This window comes from Centroberyx gerrardi, chromosome 4 (genome assembly GCF_048128805.1).
Source record: "Centroberyx gerrardi isolate f3 chromosome 4, fCenGer3.hap1.cur.20231027, whole genome shotgun sequence".
In the NCBI taxonomy this organism is placed as follows: Eukaryota; Metazoa; Chordata; class Actinopteri; order Beryciformes; family Berycidae; genus Centroberyx; species Centroberyx gerrardi.
In genome coordinates this window covers 17,859,342-17,879,432 of record NC_136000.1, presented here as the reverse complement: position 1 = coordinate 17,879,432, position 20,091 = coordinate 17,859,342, and the positions used below count along the sequence as shown (strand labels likewise).

Below are 20,091 nucleotides of genomic sequence, written 5' to 3'. Positions count from 1 at the left end.
TCTAGTTATTCTACAGAGGTGTAATTGAATTTGACCAAATGAAAATGCATCTTAAAACACAATGTTATTTCAATCATCTTTGGCAGAGACAGACTCCAGAAACCAGGCTGTGTACATCACAGATTAAAGTCTTGATATCACAGCCTTGTTACAGGAGAGTGTCATTTGTGTCAAATTTTAATTGAACTGTCTAAGATCAAGAGGAATAACATAATCATATAAATTCTATCCTACAATTAATTCAGTTCCCTTTAAGTTCTGATTGTAACATGTTGCTGAAAGAGCAGATTTTGAACTTCACCCCTCAGTGCAGAGCAGCAATGCACATTTTCCAGTTAAAATAATAAGAGAACATGGGTGAAATTATTCAGCCACATTCACAATGAGAGGTGCAACGTATTCTGAATGACGCACTCCAAAGGAAAAACTAGGAGCTTTGATCCTTGTGAAGGTCACCTAAGGACAGAAAAATAGCAGTTAGTGAATGAGCGAAGCTGAAATATGTTGGGCACTTGTGTTTATTAAATGAGACAGCATTTTATAAAGAAAAGGTGAATCCTGAAGTGTCTCACCCGCTCAGGATAGTGTGCTCCGGGTCCTGGTTTCTCTGTGGCGTCACCACACATGCTGTTGCGGCCTATTATGCTGTACTGCGGAGGCTTGTGTTTGTAGATACAGGGGTCGACCACTTTGTAGGTCCCAGGACCAGGAGTCTGGAGGACAAAAGACAGAACAGAGAAAAGGACGAGGTCAAATTTTCCATAGCTATGCCATGATTTATAGCACAATTCCCAGGGCCAATTTTTCACCATCTGTGTTCAGATTTTTCATTGTGTTTCTCAGTGGCCAATCTGAATGTCCTATGTTTTTTGGACTAAGGTAATTAGGAAATTTGTTATTTGGGTCATAATTTCCGCAGCAGTATCTAGATCTACGACATTAAACACTTGAGTAAAGATTTTGAACAAATTTCCATAATTTAAAACATTTTGGGTACAGTAAGTCTCATTTTCCATATTTTCTCTTGACATGGTTTCGGTGTCCCATATTGACCTTCTGCAGGTCCTCATGGAAGCTGCCAATTTTGCTGCGCCCACAGAGAGAATAGTTGGGAGCCGTGGTTTTGGTCACAGTTTTGGGCCCCAGCACAGAGGGCAGCATGTAGGCAGCTGGACCTGCAGTAGGAGGAACAGTGACGGGTGAGACACAGCACTTCACACTCTGTGTGCCATGAAACATTTTAGACTAAAATAACATTGTCATTAGCAGAAAACATTACCTGGTGTTTGGTCGTTGTGGAATTCTCTGCCCCTGCCAGACAGGGAATAGGCAGGAGCGGAGTGGTAGACCGACTTCCCCGAACGCTCCGGGGAGTACCGGCCTGAAACACCAGAGAAGGAAACATATGTCGAATTCAAATCACAATTTGTCTCCAACATGGCACCGTTGCAAATTTTGTATCAATATATTGAATATCGACATTGAATTTTCAGTGTTCCATTTGGCAACTCCAAGGTCCCTGAAGCGTGACCATCATTACAAACAAATGTTTCAAACCCACAGAACTTTATTTTGTATTGTAGTCAAGATCCAAAGGTTTCCAAAGATACCAAATATGTCATGCTTAATTACAGAGAAATGTGTATAAAATGGTGCACAAACATCTAGATTTTTTCCATTTGTTGTAATGGTGCAGCCATAAAAAATTACGTCTTGGGTTTGAATATTTCACTCAATATAAGTGTGCTTTAGCTTCAATGAGGCGTTGGAACGAGCGGATACTGAATATGTATGTGACATTCTCGGGTTAGGGTTAGGGTTAGGGTTAATGTAATGTTTTTGGGTTTTTTTTACTTTGAAGCTACTTAAGAGGAAATGTAAGGAGAAACTCAGGGTGCAAGGGGTTAAGATGGTAATTAAGTGCTTTCTATACATTCAAATCCTCATCTTTTTCTGTCAGCCCAGGTATTTAGAAATGTTTGAGACCAGCAGTACTTCATTTTTTCTACCATCTTTTTCGATGTGAAAGGGGTTTTGCCGACCTGGGCCCGGGGCCTGGAACAGCTCTGGGTCCTTTGGGCGGCTGTAGAGAGAGAAAGCAGGGGTGCCGTCTCGGCCCACTCTGGTCACGTTGGCGGGAATGAGATATCTTGGCCCAGGGGAACAATCAGAGCTGAACAGGCCGTGACGAGTCCCAAAACTGAACACTGGCGCTTTTTGTTTCCTTGGGTCATGATCATTAAGACCTTAAAGGAGAGAATAAGCACAAAGTGTCTCCATAATAAAGAGGATACACCAGTATTTTGTTTGGGGGAAAAAGCATTGTTTTATGGTAATTTTGGCTACCTATCAGTCCAGGCAGAGCGTATTTGGGTCCTGGACTACCATAGAGGGCAGCTATGGGACCTCTGGGCTTGTGGGGCCTCCAGGAGCCAACCCAAACATCAGTGCCTGACATTACTCTGAAAGACAGATACATTAAATTTGACTTTACCCAAAGCAAAGTACGACATTGGGTTTTAAATTATTCATAAAAAAACACATCAGATCAAATGAATCAATTATATATACATATATAATTATATATATATATATATATAAAAATATTTATATAAAAATGGATACATACAGCGTAACCCTTGTATTATTAGCCATAACTTACTGTTTAGCAGTAACCGGTGTCAGCAGTGTCAGGATGTTAATGTTTACAGTGTTTTGCGTAATCACAGTTATTCCAAACAGTCTCAAGGGAGTGCAGCAGCAGGCTAATGAGTCAGAGTCACTCTCTATAGCCGATTTTCCAATTTTCTGGACAAGTGGCAGTTTAGCAATTTCTGTACGCCTTCATAACTGTGAAAAGGAATGTGGTGGTCGCCGCCACTCATTTAGGCCTTCTTACAAAATAAACAGGTATGTGCTTTTTTAGTCATCTGTCTACCATCTACCAGAATCACAAGGTGTCTATCAAGTGCATACAAATGGGAAAATCAGTGATTGTTTTCAGTTTAGTTCAGTTATAATTTTAAAGTTATTATCTTTAACAAATTCAGTGACCATTGTCTTATAATAATAATAATGTAGTTTACATAATCAAAATCCCTGACCTTTATTGCTGTGGTGAGTGTTGTCCTACAGTAGCTCCCTGGGACGCAGCATGTGCACTGAGGCCAAACACAGATTGTTTACTTGTCAACTTCACTATGACAACGTTGCCATGGAGATGGCTCTTTGACAGGCATGCTCAATATGTGTTTGAGTGCATGAGTGTGTGTGTGTGAATAGTGCTAGTCTAGTGAAAGAATTCACAAAGCGTGAACACACAAGACAGATGCATGCAGGGGGGGTGCAAAGGTTTTAATAGGTATGAAAGGCTGCAACAGGCCACAGGGTCGTACTGTGGCCACAATCTTTGGATTACATCTGCTAGAACTAAGGTAGCTTAAATACTATTGAAAATAGACAGAAAAGAAGTTTATTAAAAACGGTATCAATGTCATTATCGAATTCTGGTTTGGACCCTTCATTTCATGGTAGACTATTTCAAGTTCCCCAATCCTGTGTCTGTTTATTTGCCAACAATCAGGTGCCCAGAATAAAATATCACCAATTGTTAAAATAAAATTGTTCCGCCACAGGTCGCCTTCATATGGTCTCTGTTCTTGAAATCGTGGCAGTGGTGCCGCAGGCTCTCATGAGGCAACTGTAGCTCTGGAACGTTTCTCTGAAACTGGTCTTCAGGATCTTCATCAAAGTTGCATGGCTTTCCATTTCCTCTTGAGGGTACTATTGGATTAAAAAAAGAATAGGTAATCATACAACTCAACTCTACACCCTCCTCTTTAAGGGTTTCTGATGGAACATGCATGCACACACTCACACACACACACACACACACACACACACTACTCCCACACTTGTCTCACCCTGGTAAGTGCCCGCATCAGACGTCGTAGCACTGCATCCTCTCTGTGTGGACACTGACTGGTCACCGTTCCCACACAGCTCAACAGACAATAGATGGTGTGCCGCTGTGGCTGTAATAACGTAATAACACAAATCACTTCAAAATCAAGCCAAGGCGGTTCTGAGTACAAAGGCCTTAAAGAGGGATGCTCAAAAGAGGCAAAGATGGCTTCGTCTAAAGCTCTTGCTGTACCTTCTTGAGCACACTGAGAGCCTTCCTGCGGTTCGCTCCTGAAGTCAGCCTTCCTACATCTTCTGCACTCAAAACAGGCTCCTGGAGAAAGGTGGAGGAAAGAGAGAGAGAGATGTTATTCTTAAAAGGGACTCCTTGAAAGTTTGAAATTTAGTGGGTTAATTTTCATCACCAGACACTTCCCACAATGTCAAACAAAAAGAAAAAATTGAATATAATGTTCCTTATGAAGTTACACCAAGAAAAGACACCGCTCACTCGGTATAAGGCTTGGTTGAGGTGCTGGAGCTGGAGAATTATAGACTTGAAAAAGGCATCGGCACACTCAAAATCTGTGCAAAAATCATTTATTGCGAGCTTATGCCATTTTCAAGAATATAGTGTGTTGCTTAAAATGACTTGCTGCATTGTAATCATTCTTCACTGAAACCAAGGTGAACAGCTAGCCTCAATCTGCAGGTGTGCCCCTTTGTTTCAGCGTGTTAACAATGCTAACATAGGCTACTATTGCTAACATTTTAGGAGAATTAAAGGACTGCCATGATGTGACAATGTCTGAAACTGATATTCAAAATGTCAAGGTATCTTTTTCACTCCACAGCCCCAGAGAAAAGAGGGATTACTGCCATTGTGGCCCCTTGTTTGATCCCACTGACCCTTAGTTTCTCCAGCCAGGTCCACAGCAGACAGGTGAGAACCTGAGGATCTGACTCGGTGATCAGCATAGCCCATCCACAGTCACTGCTGTTCAGTTCCTCCTGTTGAAGAGGTGAGGGAACATATCGGCTCAGTGGCTTTAGAGCTTAAAATCATATGATTATAAATATGCTGTGATGTAAAACCAACTGCACCCGTGTTTTTTACCTGCAGTAGAGCCGACCTTTGCAGAATGTTCTCTCCTGGAGGATCCTGGTCTGCCATCGCCTTGGCAACACCGCGGGCCACCAAGGTTAGACCTGGCTTCTGCGGATTCTTGCACAGCTTCACATGACAAGAGGTAGAGGTCAGCATAATATGTTTTAAAGCATTCTTCTCAAAGCAGCCTTTACTATTAGCTCTTTACACAGTGAGACTCATGGTTACCTCAATGTTGGAGCTGTATTTGGGAAGTGGCAGTGCCTTTTTAGCCGTGCACTTAGACCTCTTAGTGCAGTTGTTGGTTGTTGTCATGCCGAATGTTGGCATATTGAGAGTGTGAGAATCCGTATCGCTCATGAAGTGACCCGCTGAAGGAGTGGCGAGGTTGGGACTAACGGGTCTCAAATCAGCTCGTATCAGGTCCTGCCCACACCAGTCTCTCTCATTTCCAAGTGCTGGACTACAGTATGGGTCCAGCTCCAGATCCTTCAGGAAAGAATGCAATAATGTGAGAAAAGGCTCTTGGTTTGATTTCACATAGAAAATATAAGTTCTTGATGTAATTCGAGGCGTGTAAGGTGAAATTTGACCTCGTTTACTGCAATCTTGCTGAGGTCTGACTCGCTGTAGCTGCGTTTGTCCAGCAGCACGTCTCTCTTCCTCTCCAAGAATCCCATTGGCTCGTCCCAGGAGGACAGCGACGCTGAGCCCACCCAGGACCCCCTGTGCCCCTCCCTCAGCAGGGGCAGGTACTGTTTGGACACCAGGGTTTCCCTCACCGACCGGCCCAGGGTCCTGAGCGCCGACCTCTTCTCCAGCTCAGCGTAGACCTCAGGAGGAGCAGGGAGCCCCAGGGCCAAGCAGGAGAGACGCACACACAGGAGGTACACCACCTAGTGAAGAGGGGATACAGGGTAAGGCGTCACTGCTGCATTGCTCTTCTCCAGTATGGACATGAAGCAGAATGAATGTAATACAATGACAAAAGTCCTGACCTTGGGTGTGTGTCTGAGGGTGCGCGCCTCCTGGCCGTGCAGCAGCAGGGCCTGGCGGTTTAGGTAGTGCTGCAGGGTGAAGGGGGCTCCGTGGCGCAGGCTGAGGTCCGGGTACTGGGACAGCTGCGTACCGAGCAGGCGGGCAAAGTCAAACACCTGGCTGATCTGCGCCCGGGTTTGGATGGAGCGAGGCCGTTTAATGCGTACGTAGTGGACAGCCTCGCTCGCACTGATGCGCAGGGTGTAGATCAGGTAGCAGGCTATCAGGACTCCTGTTGAGCAGCCGGGGGGAAGCACACACACACACACACACACACACACAGGCAAACAGATTGAATATACATGAAATCATAACAGTCTCACACACAAACACAGAATCACACAGTATAAAAATATACAGAAGATATGTAAATTCTTACCTGTCCTGCCCAGGCCTGCGTGGCAGTGAACAGCCACCCTTCCTTCCTTCACTGCAAAGGCCAACACCTTCACTCCATCAATCATGCCGACCAGAGAGGAAACACCAAAATCTGGCATCCCAAAGTTGTAAAAGAAAACTGCAAATACACACACACACGTGCACACATGAATGCATGTATGGGCAGGTGAATGTATGGATTAACTGTAGTGTAATTGTGCAGTATAATGTATGTTTGTAGAACACCGGTATACAGTACAAGATACTGAGGGCACAAAATATCAGGGGCTTTTACGTGGATTCACCTTATCAGTGTACTTCATGAAAAGTGTCCCTAATATTTTGAACATTCAGTGTATAATGATCTCACTCTCATTGTCCATGAAGACATGTGGTGAGTAAGTGAAGCCGCTTTCAGGGTCGAGTGGAGGGCCGCAGTGAGCATGCTCCCCAGGGAACTGCATGTTGATGATGGATCTGATGTTCAACCTGGGGAAAAGTCACATTATGAAGAGGATGCCTGACACCAGTGTTGTGCTTGTTACTCAAAAGTAAAAGTATGTATTACTCATTTAAAACATAATATTATTTTACTTATTACTCCCTGGTAGCAGTAATTTATTAGTAGTAATTTATTACACTACACATTATATTACTTCCTGGTTACACTTCCACAATTCGCAGTTGCTGTCCTCTCTTACGTTTAAAAAATTAGGAACTCAGTTATTGTCCCTGGAATAATCAACTAAATAGCGCTGATGTCAGATGTCTTGTCATTCTTTCACTTGATAAGATCAAAGCGGTAATAGTGTAACACTTCCACATGGAGAAAGTAAAGTTTCAGGCATTTCTCATCTAGGCTAGCTTAGTGTGAGAAGACGACAACTAATTATGTGGAAAATGAATTGGGGAATGGAGTAGAGATATCGTTTTTTTTTTTTTTATTCAACTTTGATCTGATATTTAGAGGGGTGATGACAAAATTAACAACTTAACAGCAATTTTGTATTGGTGACTGTAATATTACTGAAATTGATATAATTTGTTACACTACTCAACCTTTGGAAAAGTAATAATATACATAAAGTACATGAAACGAGTGAGTACTTTCAGGGGCTGGAAGGGGCCCTTCAGAAAGGCAAGGTGTTACTGGACCAAGTTTGACATATTGTGGGGGGGCAATGTCACATCTTATCAGCACCCATGCATGCATACACATCCACACTGCACAGACACATAAGGAAACACAACACAAACATTCAAGCAAAAGTAATGAATAGTGATTACCTTTTAAACTGTTCTATGATGTTGAATTTTTCAATGAGATGAGTGGAGGGTCGCGTCATGGCAACAATGTCCTCTGTCACCCTGGGATAGGAACAAGTTCATAATCAGGAAACCACCACTTTTTGGTGTTTTTCCCCATAGACAGTACATTACACAGTGGTATCTGTTGGGCTGCTGTCAAACTGTCTCACCAGGAGGAGAAAAGGCCGCGGATGGCCTGTTGGTTGGCTCTCCAGCAGCCTGGTCCTTCATAGCGACAGTCTATTCCTCCACAGGCCAGCAGACAGAGGATCTGGGGTGGGATAGCCTTCACCAGGTTCTCCCTGGCCTGGGAGTAGGAGGGCCGTGGTACCGGGATGGGCAGGGTCACGGTCGGCATCATGCTGCACCGGGGTAAAGTCGATTAGCCTGAGGTGTCGCACTGTAGATGTGAGGTTATGTAATGTGGTGCAAGCTGTGAGTCTGGTGATGCGTCTGATAGAAAGAGCTGCTGGAGGATTAAGCCCCAACTGGGCCACATGGCAGGCTCATTGACAATCATCTAGGCTACTGGATATGTAGAAGTCTGGATAGTGTGTCACTGAAGACCCTTGAGGAAGTTACAGCTGGAAAAATGGTGACAATTGCTGTAGTAGTGTGCTGTCACTTTTCACAGTAATTGCACATATTGTGCAAGCAATTTCAGTAGTGAGATTGCATTACCTGGAGGTTTATTGCATTTATTCTAATGCACAGTTTTGCAAAATAGCAGAAAAAGTCATAGGGTTTTATTATTTTTGATGCCAGTATACAACAATGCAGAGTAATGTTTAAAATGGCATCCTCCCTTTCTGTGGGAGTTTGCCTTTTTCAAAGATATCTATCAATCATTTCAGACTCACCTTTCTGATTGTGTTGAACAATGAAGTCCTAAATCCCATTTAATGTATTTTCATAAACCAAGAATCCAGAAAAGAAAAGAGAATAGGTCCCGATAGCCACAGAATACTCACACGCTCCTCTATGCTGACCCAGCGTGCTACTTACAGATACACACACACACGTATACACACAACACACACACCCACACCTGTGCACTGACCCAGCTTCACTAAGCCTGATTAGCTGTCATAAATACATTAGAAGAGACATTCACAAATCATAGCAAGCCTCATTATAATAATACTTCTACCCTTGCATATACACAGACTGTGCATGAATGTCTTTTATTACTTGGTGCAATGAATCTAAGGATTTATACATGATTTTACTTGGATACTGAGAAGAAAACATGCAATGTTAATCTCCCCATTGTTAGTATTAACCACCAATAGAATAGTGTTCTTGCTAGGCTCATGTGTTACTATCACCAAACCTGATGGTCTCCATCTGAGGTACATAATAGGATCTAGAGATTCTTATTGTGGGGATTTTGGCCCCGGAGACAACAATGCATCTACGTTCATGGAAATATAGACAATAAACCATAGGCTGTTAGTATGGCTATAGTGTATGGCAGAAATCATCATTACTTTTCAGAATCAGAATCAGATTTATTATAATAAATATGGCTGTTATACATATATACACTTATAAGAACTGTACATAAAGTGCCTGTGGCCTATGGTTTACAGATAAATAAATATAGTATAGACATAGTATATAGTGTAAAGTATAATATATATATAAGTAAAAATGTGAAGTATAGTATAAGATATGTTATAAAATGTAGTATCAATAGTTAAGACAGTTAGTTCTGCACAGAGTCCGCACAGACCAGAGAGTGAGTGTGTGTGTGTGAGAGGGAGAGAGGGAGGGGGTTGGGGGGTGCTTACTATGAGTCCATGGGGGGGTGACAGAGTCAGAGTGTTTGAGGGTCCCACTGCCATGGGGAAGAAACTGTACTTATGGCGTGAGGTTTTGGTCTTGATAGACCTCAACCTCTTACCGGAGGGAAGGGGTTCAAACAGATGCTGTCCAGGGTGGGAGGGGTCTGTCATAATCTTCCCTGCACGCCTCCTGGTCCTCGAGGCATACAGGTCCTGAAGAGATGGCAGACTGCAGCCGATGGTCTTCTCTGCAGACCGGATGATGCGCTGCAGCCTGCCCTTGTCCTTGGCGGTGGCACCAGCGAACCAGACGGTGATGGATGTGGTGAGGATGGACTCTATGATGGCCGTGTAGAATTGTGTTGGGGATGGGCTCCTCCTGAAGTCCACCACCATCTCGACAGTCTTCAGTGTGTTGAGCTCTAGGTTGTTGTGGCTGCACCAGGAGGCCAGGCGGTCAACCTCCCATCGGTAAGATGACTCATCCTCATCAGAGATTAGTCCAATGAGAGTTGTGTCGTCAGCAAACTTCAGGAGCTTGAGAGATTGATGACTGGAGGTGCAGGTGTTGGTGTATAGGAAGAAGAGTAGGGGTGCTATGGGAGTAAGTGGGGGGCTGGGACTGTGTGATGGGGGGTTGAGGGATAGTGAGAGACTGCTCAGCTTGTCACCTTTAAATCTGAAGTAGAATTTCATTATTAATACACACACATATGTTAAGAGCTGAAGAGCAAAAGATAAGATGACAGGCTTTTATCATTTTGTCATGACCACATCAATTCTAACACCATTGTCTCATATTAAGTATTTCTGATGGACTTCTGCCCACAGATCTCTCACATTTTACAATGCAAGCACCATAGAGGAACCTGTGTGCTGCTGTTGGCAGTAGCTCCATAATACAATAGGAAAATGTTGTGGGGGTTATTTTTTTAAAGCATTTTTATTGTCATATTGTATCATATTCATCATTATTTTGCTCCTCTTCGACAATACCTGTCACCTGAACAGAGAATGGTAAATTCATGCATGAGCATCTTAGCCATGGATTTTTTAACCTTCACAACAGTATGTGTGTGTGTGTGTGTGTGTGAATGAGAGAGAAAATTGCTTTTGATTCACTCTTTCAATTTTAGCAAAACAAAAGTTTGATTTGTGCCAATCATCACCCAAAGATAGACTGATAGATGAAGTTTAATTTCTACCATTAGTTTGGCATCAGTTATATTCATATTTTAAATTGGCATGCTGTACCTCCTTTACTATCACTTAGTGTGCGTGTGTGTGTGTGTGTGTGTGTGTGTGTGATTACATTTTCCTTGATCTTGCGAAGTGAAAACTCATAAATGCAACAAAACAAGGAATTTTAAGAGAATATTATTTGCAAAGTATTTGCAGTTTGGTCAGAATTGGCCTTGAATAATCTGAAAGTGTGTGTGTGTGTGTGTGTGTGTGTGTGTGTGTGTGTGTGTGTGTGAATACTGCAACCTCAACAAATTCATCCAGAACTAGCCCACAATAAGCTGACGAAGCAATACAAGAAAAAAAAGAAAAAAACCCCACAAAAAACAGACATTATACATCATTTTAAGCTACATGCGTTTCGCATTTTTATTATTTTCTGGTTGTTGTTTGCACAGGGAAATCTGTGCAGAGCCTTACATATTGATGCAATGCGATCATAATCAATGGGCCTTCCCTCAAGCCTCCTAACCAAGCAACACAGACAACCAGAAGCTAACCAGGGACAAGCAGAAGAGGAACTTGGCTTTTTGGTTTTGGTTTCTTCTGTAGTTGTTGAGGCGACTTCATTTCTGCCTCGCTGGCTCTGCACACATCGCCCCCTGCAGTACAGCCATGGAAACTGCATGCAGAGAGCTACTGACTGGGGGAGAGGCTCTTCAAGGACCAAATCCTTGAAGAGCGAGATTTCAGCTGTCTGCTTCTGTTCCTCCTCTCATCTCTGCTCCTCCTTAAAGAAAATAGGTAACACTTTACAATAAGGGTCACTAAGTTAAGGGTTAGTTAATGCTTAATAAGGGTTAGTTAATGCTTAATAAGGGTTAGTTAATGCTTAATAAGCATTAACTAACCCTTAATTAACAGTTAACTAATGTGTAATTTACTAATGGTGTTCATGTTAACTAAGGTATTAATTTATACATTTAATAGTTTATAAAGATGACTATTAAATAATGTATAAATTAATACCTTAGTTAACATGAACACCATTAGTAAATGATTACCAGACACATTACTTAACTGTTAATTAAGGGTTAGTTAATGCTTATTAAGCATTAACTAACCCTTAACTTAGTGACCCTTATTGTAAAGTGTTACCAGAAAATAAATTATTATAAAGGATGGAATTCACTAATTGCAGGCTTTACTCTCCAGGACTCTCACAGTAATATACAAAAGTAAAAATTGCTTTGCTACATAATTAAAATTCAGTGAAAACAGAGGCAGCATTTGATGTCTCTCTGAGAAATTATGATATAATTTATAAATAAAAGTAACAAGCTTGTTTCTCACCAGCTGGACAAGAAAAAAAGACATTGACACGTTTACGGAAAGCAGAGTGTGGTTCCATGATGAGCATCTCCAATTAAAACCTGTAAAAGCAGGAAAAGACTTTACTTATACTTCGTTACACAGACAGGATTGCCTTAAAATGATAATTTCCTACACAGCCATATTGAACATGTTTATGACTGTGTACCACATAATGAACACAGGTGCATGGGCTTTGCAACAGAAAATTACAGCAAACCGTGCAATGTATGAAATCACTCTAAGCCTTGTAAAATAATTCACAACTGTAACCCAAGGGCAGAAAGGACCAATCAAATCCTGTGATCTCATTTTATGACCCTGCAAACAGTGCCGGCTGCCTTTGAGCCTGAGTGCTGTCCACACAGGAAAGAACCAGACTTAACTCCCAGCATGTGTCTTTAGAGTGTATGTTTGGCTCTTGACTGTGGTCCAACCTTTTCTGTTTTGCTTTTCACCAAACTGAAAGTGTAATTTCTTCTCTGCCTCACCACTTCCTTTGATAAGTGCAAGGTTTATTTCCACAGGAGCCCACGGGGCACTTAGAAACCCAATCTAAACAAAACATTAGAAATATTCTTTCTCACGACAACAGCCAAAATAAGTCTGCATGTTTAATTAAACACAAGCACAAAACAGCTCATGCTATTCTCGCAAATTAGTCTCATTCTCTCCTTCCTTTCACCTTTAATTTCCATGTGAACTATTACAAAGCGGGCTGTTAGACTGATACTGTTGATCAATCTGTAAACAACCAATCAGTGGCCAAACAAGAGCAAAATAAAAATAGATATACCTGTTGGCATGTTACCTGTTGCCTGATTTAAAATCTCATCTTTCTGCATCTCCTGCCTAGTATCCCCGTAAGCATTTCTTCAGAGGTCAACTGCAGGCAGGTCTTCACAAAGCCTCCCTACCTTGATTTCCAACACAGAAGAAGTACATTTCACTATGTACACAACCCGAGGCCATCCCCGAGCACAGACCAGGGTATATTAACAGGATGTAAGATGTGGCAGGATGTGTTGCGGTTTAAAACTGAACAATAGTTAGCCAAAGACAGGCCAGAGTAAAGCTGCGTATGTGAAGACCATTTTGACAACTGTGTCACAGTCACAGGCCTAAACAGAGTCTGTAGCTTAGTTCACACCTCTTCCTCTTATCAGGGACAGGTCCTGATAGGAAGATGCCAGTTGTGGTATTCAGAGGATTATTGGTCAATCTGAAAATGAAGAAAACCTGCAATGACAATAGCCTGGTTTGACCTTCGTGAATCTAGTATACAGACATGCAATATATTGAAAACTGCTGACTGAGAAAGTATTAAGGTCCCATATTTATTTTTCACGACAGTTTTCAAATATAAAATGGCTCAAGTTAAGTATAATGTTCTTCATGATGCAAAAAATTTAGTTTAGTTAAAAGTTGAATTTGAATTATTTAAATTGAATTTGAAGGCTTCACAGGCAGAACAGTCACAATACTGGACCCTGATTGGCTGACACCACCAGCTCCTCTAATTCAAATAAGATAAACCTGCTGAGAGGATTTCCATTTCAAATGCTGCAAATAGGCCTGACTGGAAGGATTTTAATAATTGTTTAAATTTAACAACTCAAACAAAATCACATTAAATGTCTTCATTAAACATCTTTGTACATACAGTATCTAAATATGGAGGATTTGAATTTGAACTGATATAATACAGGACCTTTAAGTCGAGCTAATATGACATTTGCCTGTCTTCAACAATAAATGTAGTCAAGAGTGTTGTTTTTTGAACAGTGACTTTATTTAGACATTTTTTGTAAAACATTGTTAGCGCATCATTTTTAAGAGTGGCAGCTGCATGCAGCATCTGAAAGCAAAGGTTGGAATGTATGCCCAGCTAAGTTAGCGGGCAGGCGTGTTTGTGTTGTGGGGCAGGGTGGGGCAGAGGGAGGGCTAGATTAATTAAGCATATAACATCAGCCATCAGAGAACAAACTCAGCAATAAGCGCTGCCAAGACACAAAAAAACAAAAAAAAACATGCCACTCAATCTTAATATTCCACTAACACTGGCCCTGTGCCAATACTGAAAAGGCGCTTCCCTCCTTTCTTGAGGAGAAGCGAGTTTTCAATCTGATCCTTTAAATCATGGTGGTTATTAAAAAAGGTAAGAAGGGTGAGGAGCAATTTACAAGTATTCAAACAGGATAACTTCCTGGTTGAGGGTGTAGTCAGTTACAATGAAGCAATCAACACCCACACTCCGCTGTGGTTTCACTACACCACAGCACACATCGCAGCACAGAAGGAAATGTCTTCATATTGCATAATTTTGTCTTTCAGAAGAAAAAAAAAACAAACAGTATTACTAAAGCATCTTAGGAGGGAGCATGACCTAAGAACGAGATAAGAAAGGATTACACAGATTTGTGTAAAGAGGGACCAGAAGGCACAATTCCTTTTTGGTTCCATTTACTGAGAGGTCCACATGTTTCCCAAAACAACCTATTTGTGAAATCACTGCAATCCTTCTCCATCTCATTCTCCAGGCTAAAGAGCAAAGGGTCAGGTCTGCGAGGGAGTCCAATATCCATGAGGGGTAAAGGAGCTGAACAGCTTGAGGTAGCCTACAAGTTGTCCTTAACCAAAGCTCTGGGGTTCGATCATCATGTCCCCCACCCTAACCGTGAACATGAATATCAATAAGTCCAACATTATAGAAGTGGTTATGGGAATTTTCTGCTATCCCTGCCAAGACAGGAGCCGAGGTGTCAAGAGAAATACAACTCCCATGATTCTCTTCACTGTTTCCGTGACATTTCAGCCCGTTTGCTCGTCATGCAACTGAAAGCGTAATTACAGCTTGTTGCCATGTAAGAGGTTGGGAACAAAAGGAGAAAAATAGAGACTAATGTGAAGGGATAATAATAACAATAATAATAAAAGTAAAAGAAAAATATAAGAGAAGGATATTAAGATGTTCCGATGATGATTGCATTGTCCACCAGCCTTGTCCTTTTTGTGAGTACAGGAGCTTGAAGACCAACAGTTTCTTGATTGAATGTCTTGTCTTCTCTCCTGTTCTGTGGTGTTCAACTTCTGTCTCTCTCTTATTCTCATCTGTCCAGCCAGTCCATCACTAGTGCTTGGACAGCTCAGTGGATAGCCAGTCAAGTCCTTCATACAGCCCTGTGCCCTGGGTGGCGCAGGTTGACTGAACGTGCCACTGTGGAGTCAGAGATCATATGGGGTTAACAAACAAATATAAGTATACATGCAGCTCTATGCATGTCTTTGAATCTCCCTGCAGATGTAGAGAGCATGTCTTCATTTATGCGACTTACAGTTCTGCTGCGGAGGCTCTGTAGGCCAAGTTTGTCTGTCAGTTCGCTGACTGATAAGGCATTGGGAAGGTCCTGTTTGTTAGCAAACACCAGCAAAATGGCTTCTCTCAACTCATCCTCCTGCAGCTGGAGGCACAGAAAACAAAGATTAAAACATCAACAAAGGGCTAACAGACACTGGAAAGCAGCCAAATTAAGCCTGACAATACTACATTACAGTTGTTCCTCACGAGTCTGTGGAGTCTCTAAATCTAGAAAATTTCTCACGAAATTTGATGATTAATGACATTTAACAAAGACTTTCAGTGAACACCCATTGTACATGATTGCAATGAGACTATGTAGTGTGAAAATGTGACTGGTCAAATACAAAAATAACCAGATGTCCCATAGCCTGCAGTTCATATTCCTATGAAATTCTGCAAAAAACATTAAGCCAGCTCTGCATTTTTGACACATGAAGGCTTAAGAGACAGTCCGCAAACAGGCATGATTAAGTCAATAAGTCTACTCATATTTTACTACAAAATACTGCCAAAAAATACACTAATGGGTAGGTCTACGTGGGACCGATTTCTTTGAAAAGTGTGTCTGGTATTTTCTCTGTCTTTAACTCTGCACTGATAATGTGTTCATCCGCACTGACCTGCAGTCCCACAATAACCAAACTATTTAACATAATGGAAAGCCAAAATAATAACGTCTGGCAGTGTGGACTGGTAATCTGCGCCAGTAAAGCAGCATTTTTGTCTGGCACACAGTTTTTTTCCCCCTTGCCTGCACCCGTTTGGTATTTTGGTGACTCACCGTGAAGTTGACTACACCTAAGTGTGAGGAGGGCGCAGTAGGGGGTGTGTCAGTAATAATCAAGCAGCAGAGTGAAATTTTGGTGTGAAGTAGGGCTGGACAATTAATCAAAATTTTATCTTAATCGCAATATGGCCTAGTGCAATTTTCAAATCGCAGGAGGCGCAATATTTGTTAAAGGAGAAATGTGTGTCAAAATACCATTTTAAATTAAATATTGTCGTGCTGCAGAGATGTCCTGGCCTACACAACATATTTTACAGACTTAAGAAAACATCTTTGTTTGGTACAGATCCCCGCAAAAATCACACCATAATCATTTTAATATGTTTTTCAATGAAAATGATGTAAAAATGATCATTCCCTCTAATATCGCAAATCATACCGCAATTGCAATATCAGTCAAAATAATCGCGATTAGATATTTTTTCAAAATCGTTCAGCCCTACCATTACGGGGATTTGCGCTTGCTTTTCCCGCCTGCTCAGACAACGTCAAAAGCGCAAGGTGCAAAGCACAGTCGTGTTCTATGATGTTTTCGTTGCTTTACCAAGCGATGTGCGCATGAACAGCGGGGAAAATGAGACAGGAGGTCAAGTACTTCTTGCAAAGATGCGTTTTCAGCCTACGACTGAAGATGGGGAGTGACTGCTGTTCTGACTGGCATGGGGAGGTCATTCTACCATTGGGGAACCAGAGGAGAGAAATTATTTAGGAGATATTTTTACTTGAACAGAAACTGCAGGTTGTCTTTAGCCTACTTATCTGGATTTGTCTCAAGTTAAAGATGGAGGTTTGCATCTGCAGTGTCTGTTATTCACATTGATGTTATTACCAATATAAAACATTTTTACAGTCTATATGTTCACTGTACCTTATAAGATACGTTTTTTGTATATAACTTGAGAGAACATTGAAATTCATGCTTTGTTCATGTTTAATTTATGTTCCATCTGTAACAAGCAGTCATCTGCCTACTTGCTCTCACCCACAGCAGTGTCACACAATCCACACCCAAAAATAGCTATTATGCAGATCTCAACAATGATGTCAAATTATGACTCTGCACTTGATCACTGTACACCATCATTGAACAAATGTCTCTTTTGAACAGAATAGGGTAAATACCTACCATCTTAGAGAGCTCCTCTGCAGACTCAGCCACTCTTTCTCTATCATTGCTGTCTACTACAAAGATGAGGCCCTGGATGGAAAGAGCAGAGTCAAAGTAGTTAGATGAAAACCCTTAGCCTTCACTTTAATAAGCAAATGGATAAGGCAATTAAGTTCAGGGACAAACATTTTTTGTCAATATAAAGATTATATAGACTGATGTTGAGAAATTGACACATTTTTGGACTCGATCCAACACCTTGAAAAATGAGACGGGATAATATATAAATTCTGAAATTTAGAGGTGGACTGTTCTTTTTTCTTTCCATATTTTCAGAACCAACATGAGTACCTTGTACTTAAGTAGTTTGGCCGATCTGAGTTCTGATCCAAGCACTACTTAATTTACAGTCATTAATGCCTTAAAAAACAAGTACAGGAACAACTGCACTCATTTATTCATTTGGTCAAATTATACATTGACCAGTGTATATCATATAAATAGGCTATATAAAATAGGCTAGAGGATAAAGCTTCTTGAATGCGAGTAAAGTTCTTTTTCACAAACAGCAGTTCAGCATTTTCATATCATTCACTTTCACCTACCAGTGTAAAGTGAAATAGGGCTTCCAGTCAAAACTTTCAAAAGAAAACCCTTGACAAATGTAGTGCAAAGATTTTGAATGACACAAAGTACTAAAGTGAAAATAAAGATATGAAAATATATTTAAGGGGGAATCTGCGGTGAATGAAAATACAATTGCAAATACAAGTCCTGTTAACAGCCTATATTTAACTTCATTACTTACTGATTTTCTTTTCCCTACAAGTGACAGTGAAAAATGTAACTGACAGCAGAATTATGTCTCTTATATTATTCTGGCTGCTTCGCCTCCAATCCACTCTGCACACTGTCAAAGAAACCTTAACTTGATGCAACTGGTAGCTTGCTTCACCAGCCTCAAATAAGTATTGTAATGTACCAAGGCTTATGTCATCCAAGTATCAGTATTAGGACAGCTTCACTTGACAATCCGAGTATTTGGGAGCTGCACCTGCACCGATCCAGATACTGCAGATATTGTTGGTGCATCTCTATTGAAACTGCAAGTATTATACTGAGGGGGCAAATTAAAATTAGGCTGTAACTTGTCAAACCAAAGCCTTACCCCTCATTGGGGTCATCTCATCATACCTGTGTGTTCTGGAAGTAATGTCTCCAGAGGGGTCTGATCTTGTCCTGGCCACCCACGTCCCACACAGTGAAACAGATGTTCTTATACTCTACTGTCTCCACATTGAAACCTTAACAGGGGAAAGAGAGGGAGAGATCTTAGCACTGCACTACATCCCATAGGTCAGGCATGTAAGGCACAGATGAAAGAATGAATAGGAACATAACTACATAAGTAACATGTGAATCTCTTACCAATGGTTGGGATGGTGGTTACAATTTCTCCCAGCTTCAGTTTGTACAAGATAGTAGTTTTTCCTGCTGCATCCAGCCCAACTATATGGAATTGAGGTGTGATCAAAATCAATATTTACATTTACTTGAGGGAGGAGAAAACAGTTAGAGGTATAGATACGACATGCTTTAAAGTGCAAAATAGGCATTTAGCCACATTAGTTATCTCAGATACGCCTCGTGTAATCATCAATCCAAGATAGCAGAGAGGACATGCAACAACGGACAGGTGGCAGGAAACTACTGAGCTGTCTGCCAACGTCACACAATAACTTAAGTCAACAATCACTTCGTTAATATTTGGTCAAGAGGAGTAACGCCGTCTTGGCTTTAATGAGGGCTTAACTACTATTAGCAAGTTCTCTTAATAAAAACAGGTTCCTATCAGAGTTTTGTACATGTGTCAACAGAAGACGAAGCATCACTCATGCCACATTTTCAAATTCGTCAGGAAAAATAAGATAGCATTCGTAGTTACATTTTATTATCTGGCCATGCCTGTATGCACTTCATCGAGAACACAAAGTCCGGAAACGTGTACCGGACACCGGAGTGAAATTCAACTGACATTACCATCATGGCTAACGTTATACTTACAGTAACGCTATCCCAGCTGGCGTTACAGTTTAATTGAATTAGCAATAAAATGCAATTTTGTCAACTGGTTACCTGGGTAATTATTTATTCGATAAGGGACAATCTCAATAAATGACATAGCCTAACTTTGTCTGTAAACTATATTGTAAGAAGTTACCAAGTGCCGTTTTCAAGTTAACGTTGCCGTTAGGCAACTTGGTTGACAAACTTCCTTGAATAGCAACCCCAATTCTTGCCTGCTAGCTAATGTTAGCTTGAACAATTTCTAGCAACACCTGTTTTCTCAGACGAGAAGTAAATTGCTTCGCATTGTGTTTTCGTACCGCTATTGTCCAGATTTTATAGTTTGAGTCAAAGTTTGCGAAGTACGCTGGCATTAGACAGCAAGCTAAACTTAGCCAAAGCTAAAGCTACATACCTAGCCTGCTAACTAGTTAGCCAATTCTAGCCTTAACTCACCCATTAAGATCCTCATTTGTTTCTTGCCAAAAAGCCGGCCGAAGAGTGACGAGATAGTAAGCCCCATAATTGGCGGTGGACTTCTGAATCAATGTAAACTGTACTGGTATTAGCCAAAGCACAGAGTGTGAATTTTACACTGATGCGGTTATTTTGACTTCAGGACAGTCGACTGCCACGTCCGGGCCAACGTGGAACCCATGACGTCATCAGTTTGAATCAACTTTATCAACAACG

The 20,091-nt window shown here is 41.3% G+C and overlaps 3 protein-coding genes across 3 annotated transcripts; all 3 read right to left on the bottom strand.

Moving 5' to 3' along the window:
- Positions 1-363: 363 nt before the first annotated feature.
- Positions 364-2,479, bottom strand: cimap1b (ciliary microtubule associated protein 1B). The gene is made up of 6 exons (XM_071911490.1): positions 2,347-2,479; positions 2,043-2,246; positions 1,280-1,381; positions 1,054-1,175; positions 573-713; positions 364-456 (listed from the first exon to the last, which is right to left on the bottom strand). The coding sequence occupies exons 1-6, from the start codon at positions 2,477-2,479 to the stop codon at positions 364-366; spliced, it is 795 nt and encodes a 264-aa protein (XP_071767591.1).
- A 914-nt stretch (positions 2,480-3,393) lies between these two features.
- On the bottom strand, positions 3,394-8,096 carry LOC139921291 (protein tyrosine phosphatase domain-containing protein 1). Its single transcript, XM_071911498.2, has 12 exons — positions 7,906-8,096; positions 7,715-7,795; positions 6,798-6,916; positions 6,429-6,566; positions 6,010-6,281; positions 5,605-5,907; positions 5,240-5,500; positions 5,021-5,137; positions 4,813-4,914; positions 4,157-4,237; positions 3,924-4,034; positions 3,394-3,783 (listed from the first exon to the last, which is right to left on the bottom strand). The coding sequence occupies exons 1-12, from the start codon at positions 8,094-8,096 to the stop codon at positions 3,643-3,645; spliced, it is 1,917 nt and encodes a 638-aa protein (XP_071767599.2). The 3' UTR covers positions 3,394-3,642.
- Positions 8,097-13,843: 5,747 nt separating this feature from the next.
- Positions 13,844-20,041, bottom strand: arf5 (ADP-ribosylation factor 5). Its single transcript, XM_071911474.2, has 6 exons — positions 19,855-20,041; positions 18,760-18,840; positions 18,526-18,635; positions 17,350-17,421; positions 15,411-15,536; positions 13,844-15,292 (listed from the first exon to the last, which is right to left on the bottom strand). The coding sequence occupies exons 1-6, from the start codon at positions 19,919-19,921 to the stop codon at positions 15,206-15,208; spliced, it is 543 nt and encodes a 180-aa protein (XP_071767575.1). The 5' UTR covers positions 19,922-20,041; the 3' UTR covers positions 13,844-15,205.
- Between the last annotated feature and the right edge of the window lie 50 nt (positions 20,042-20,091).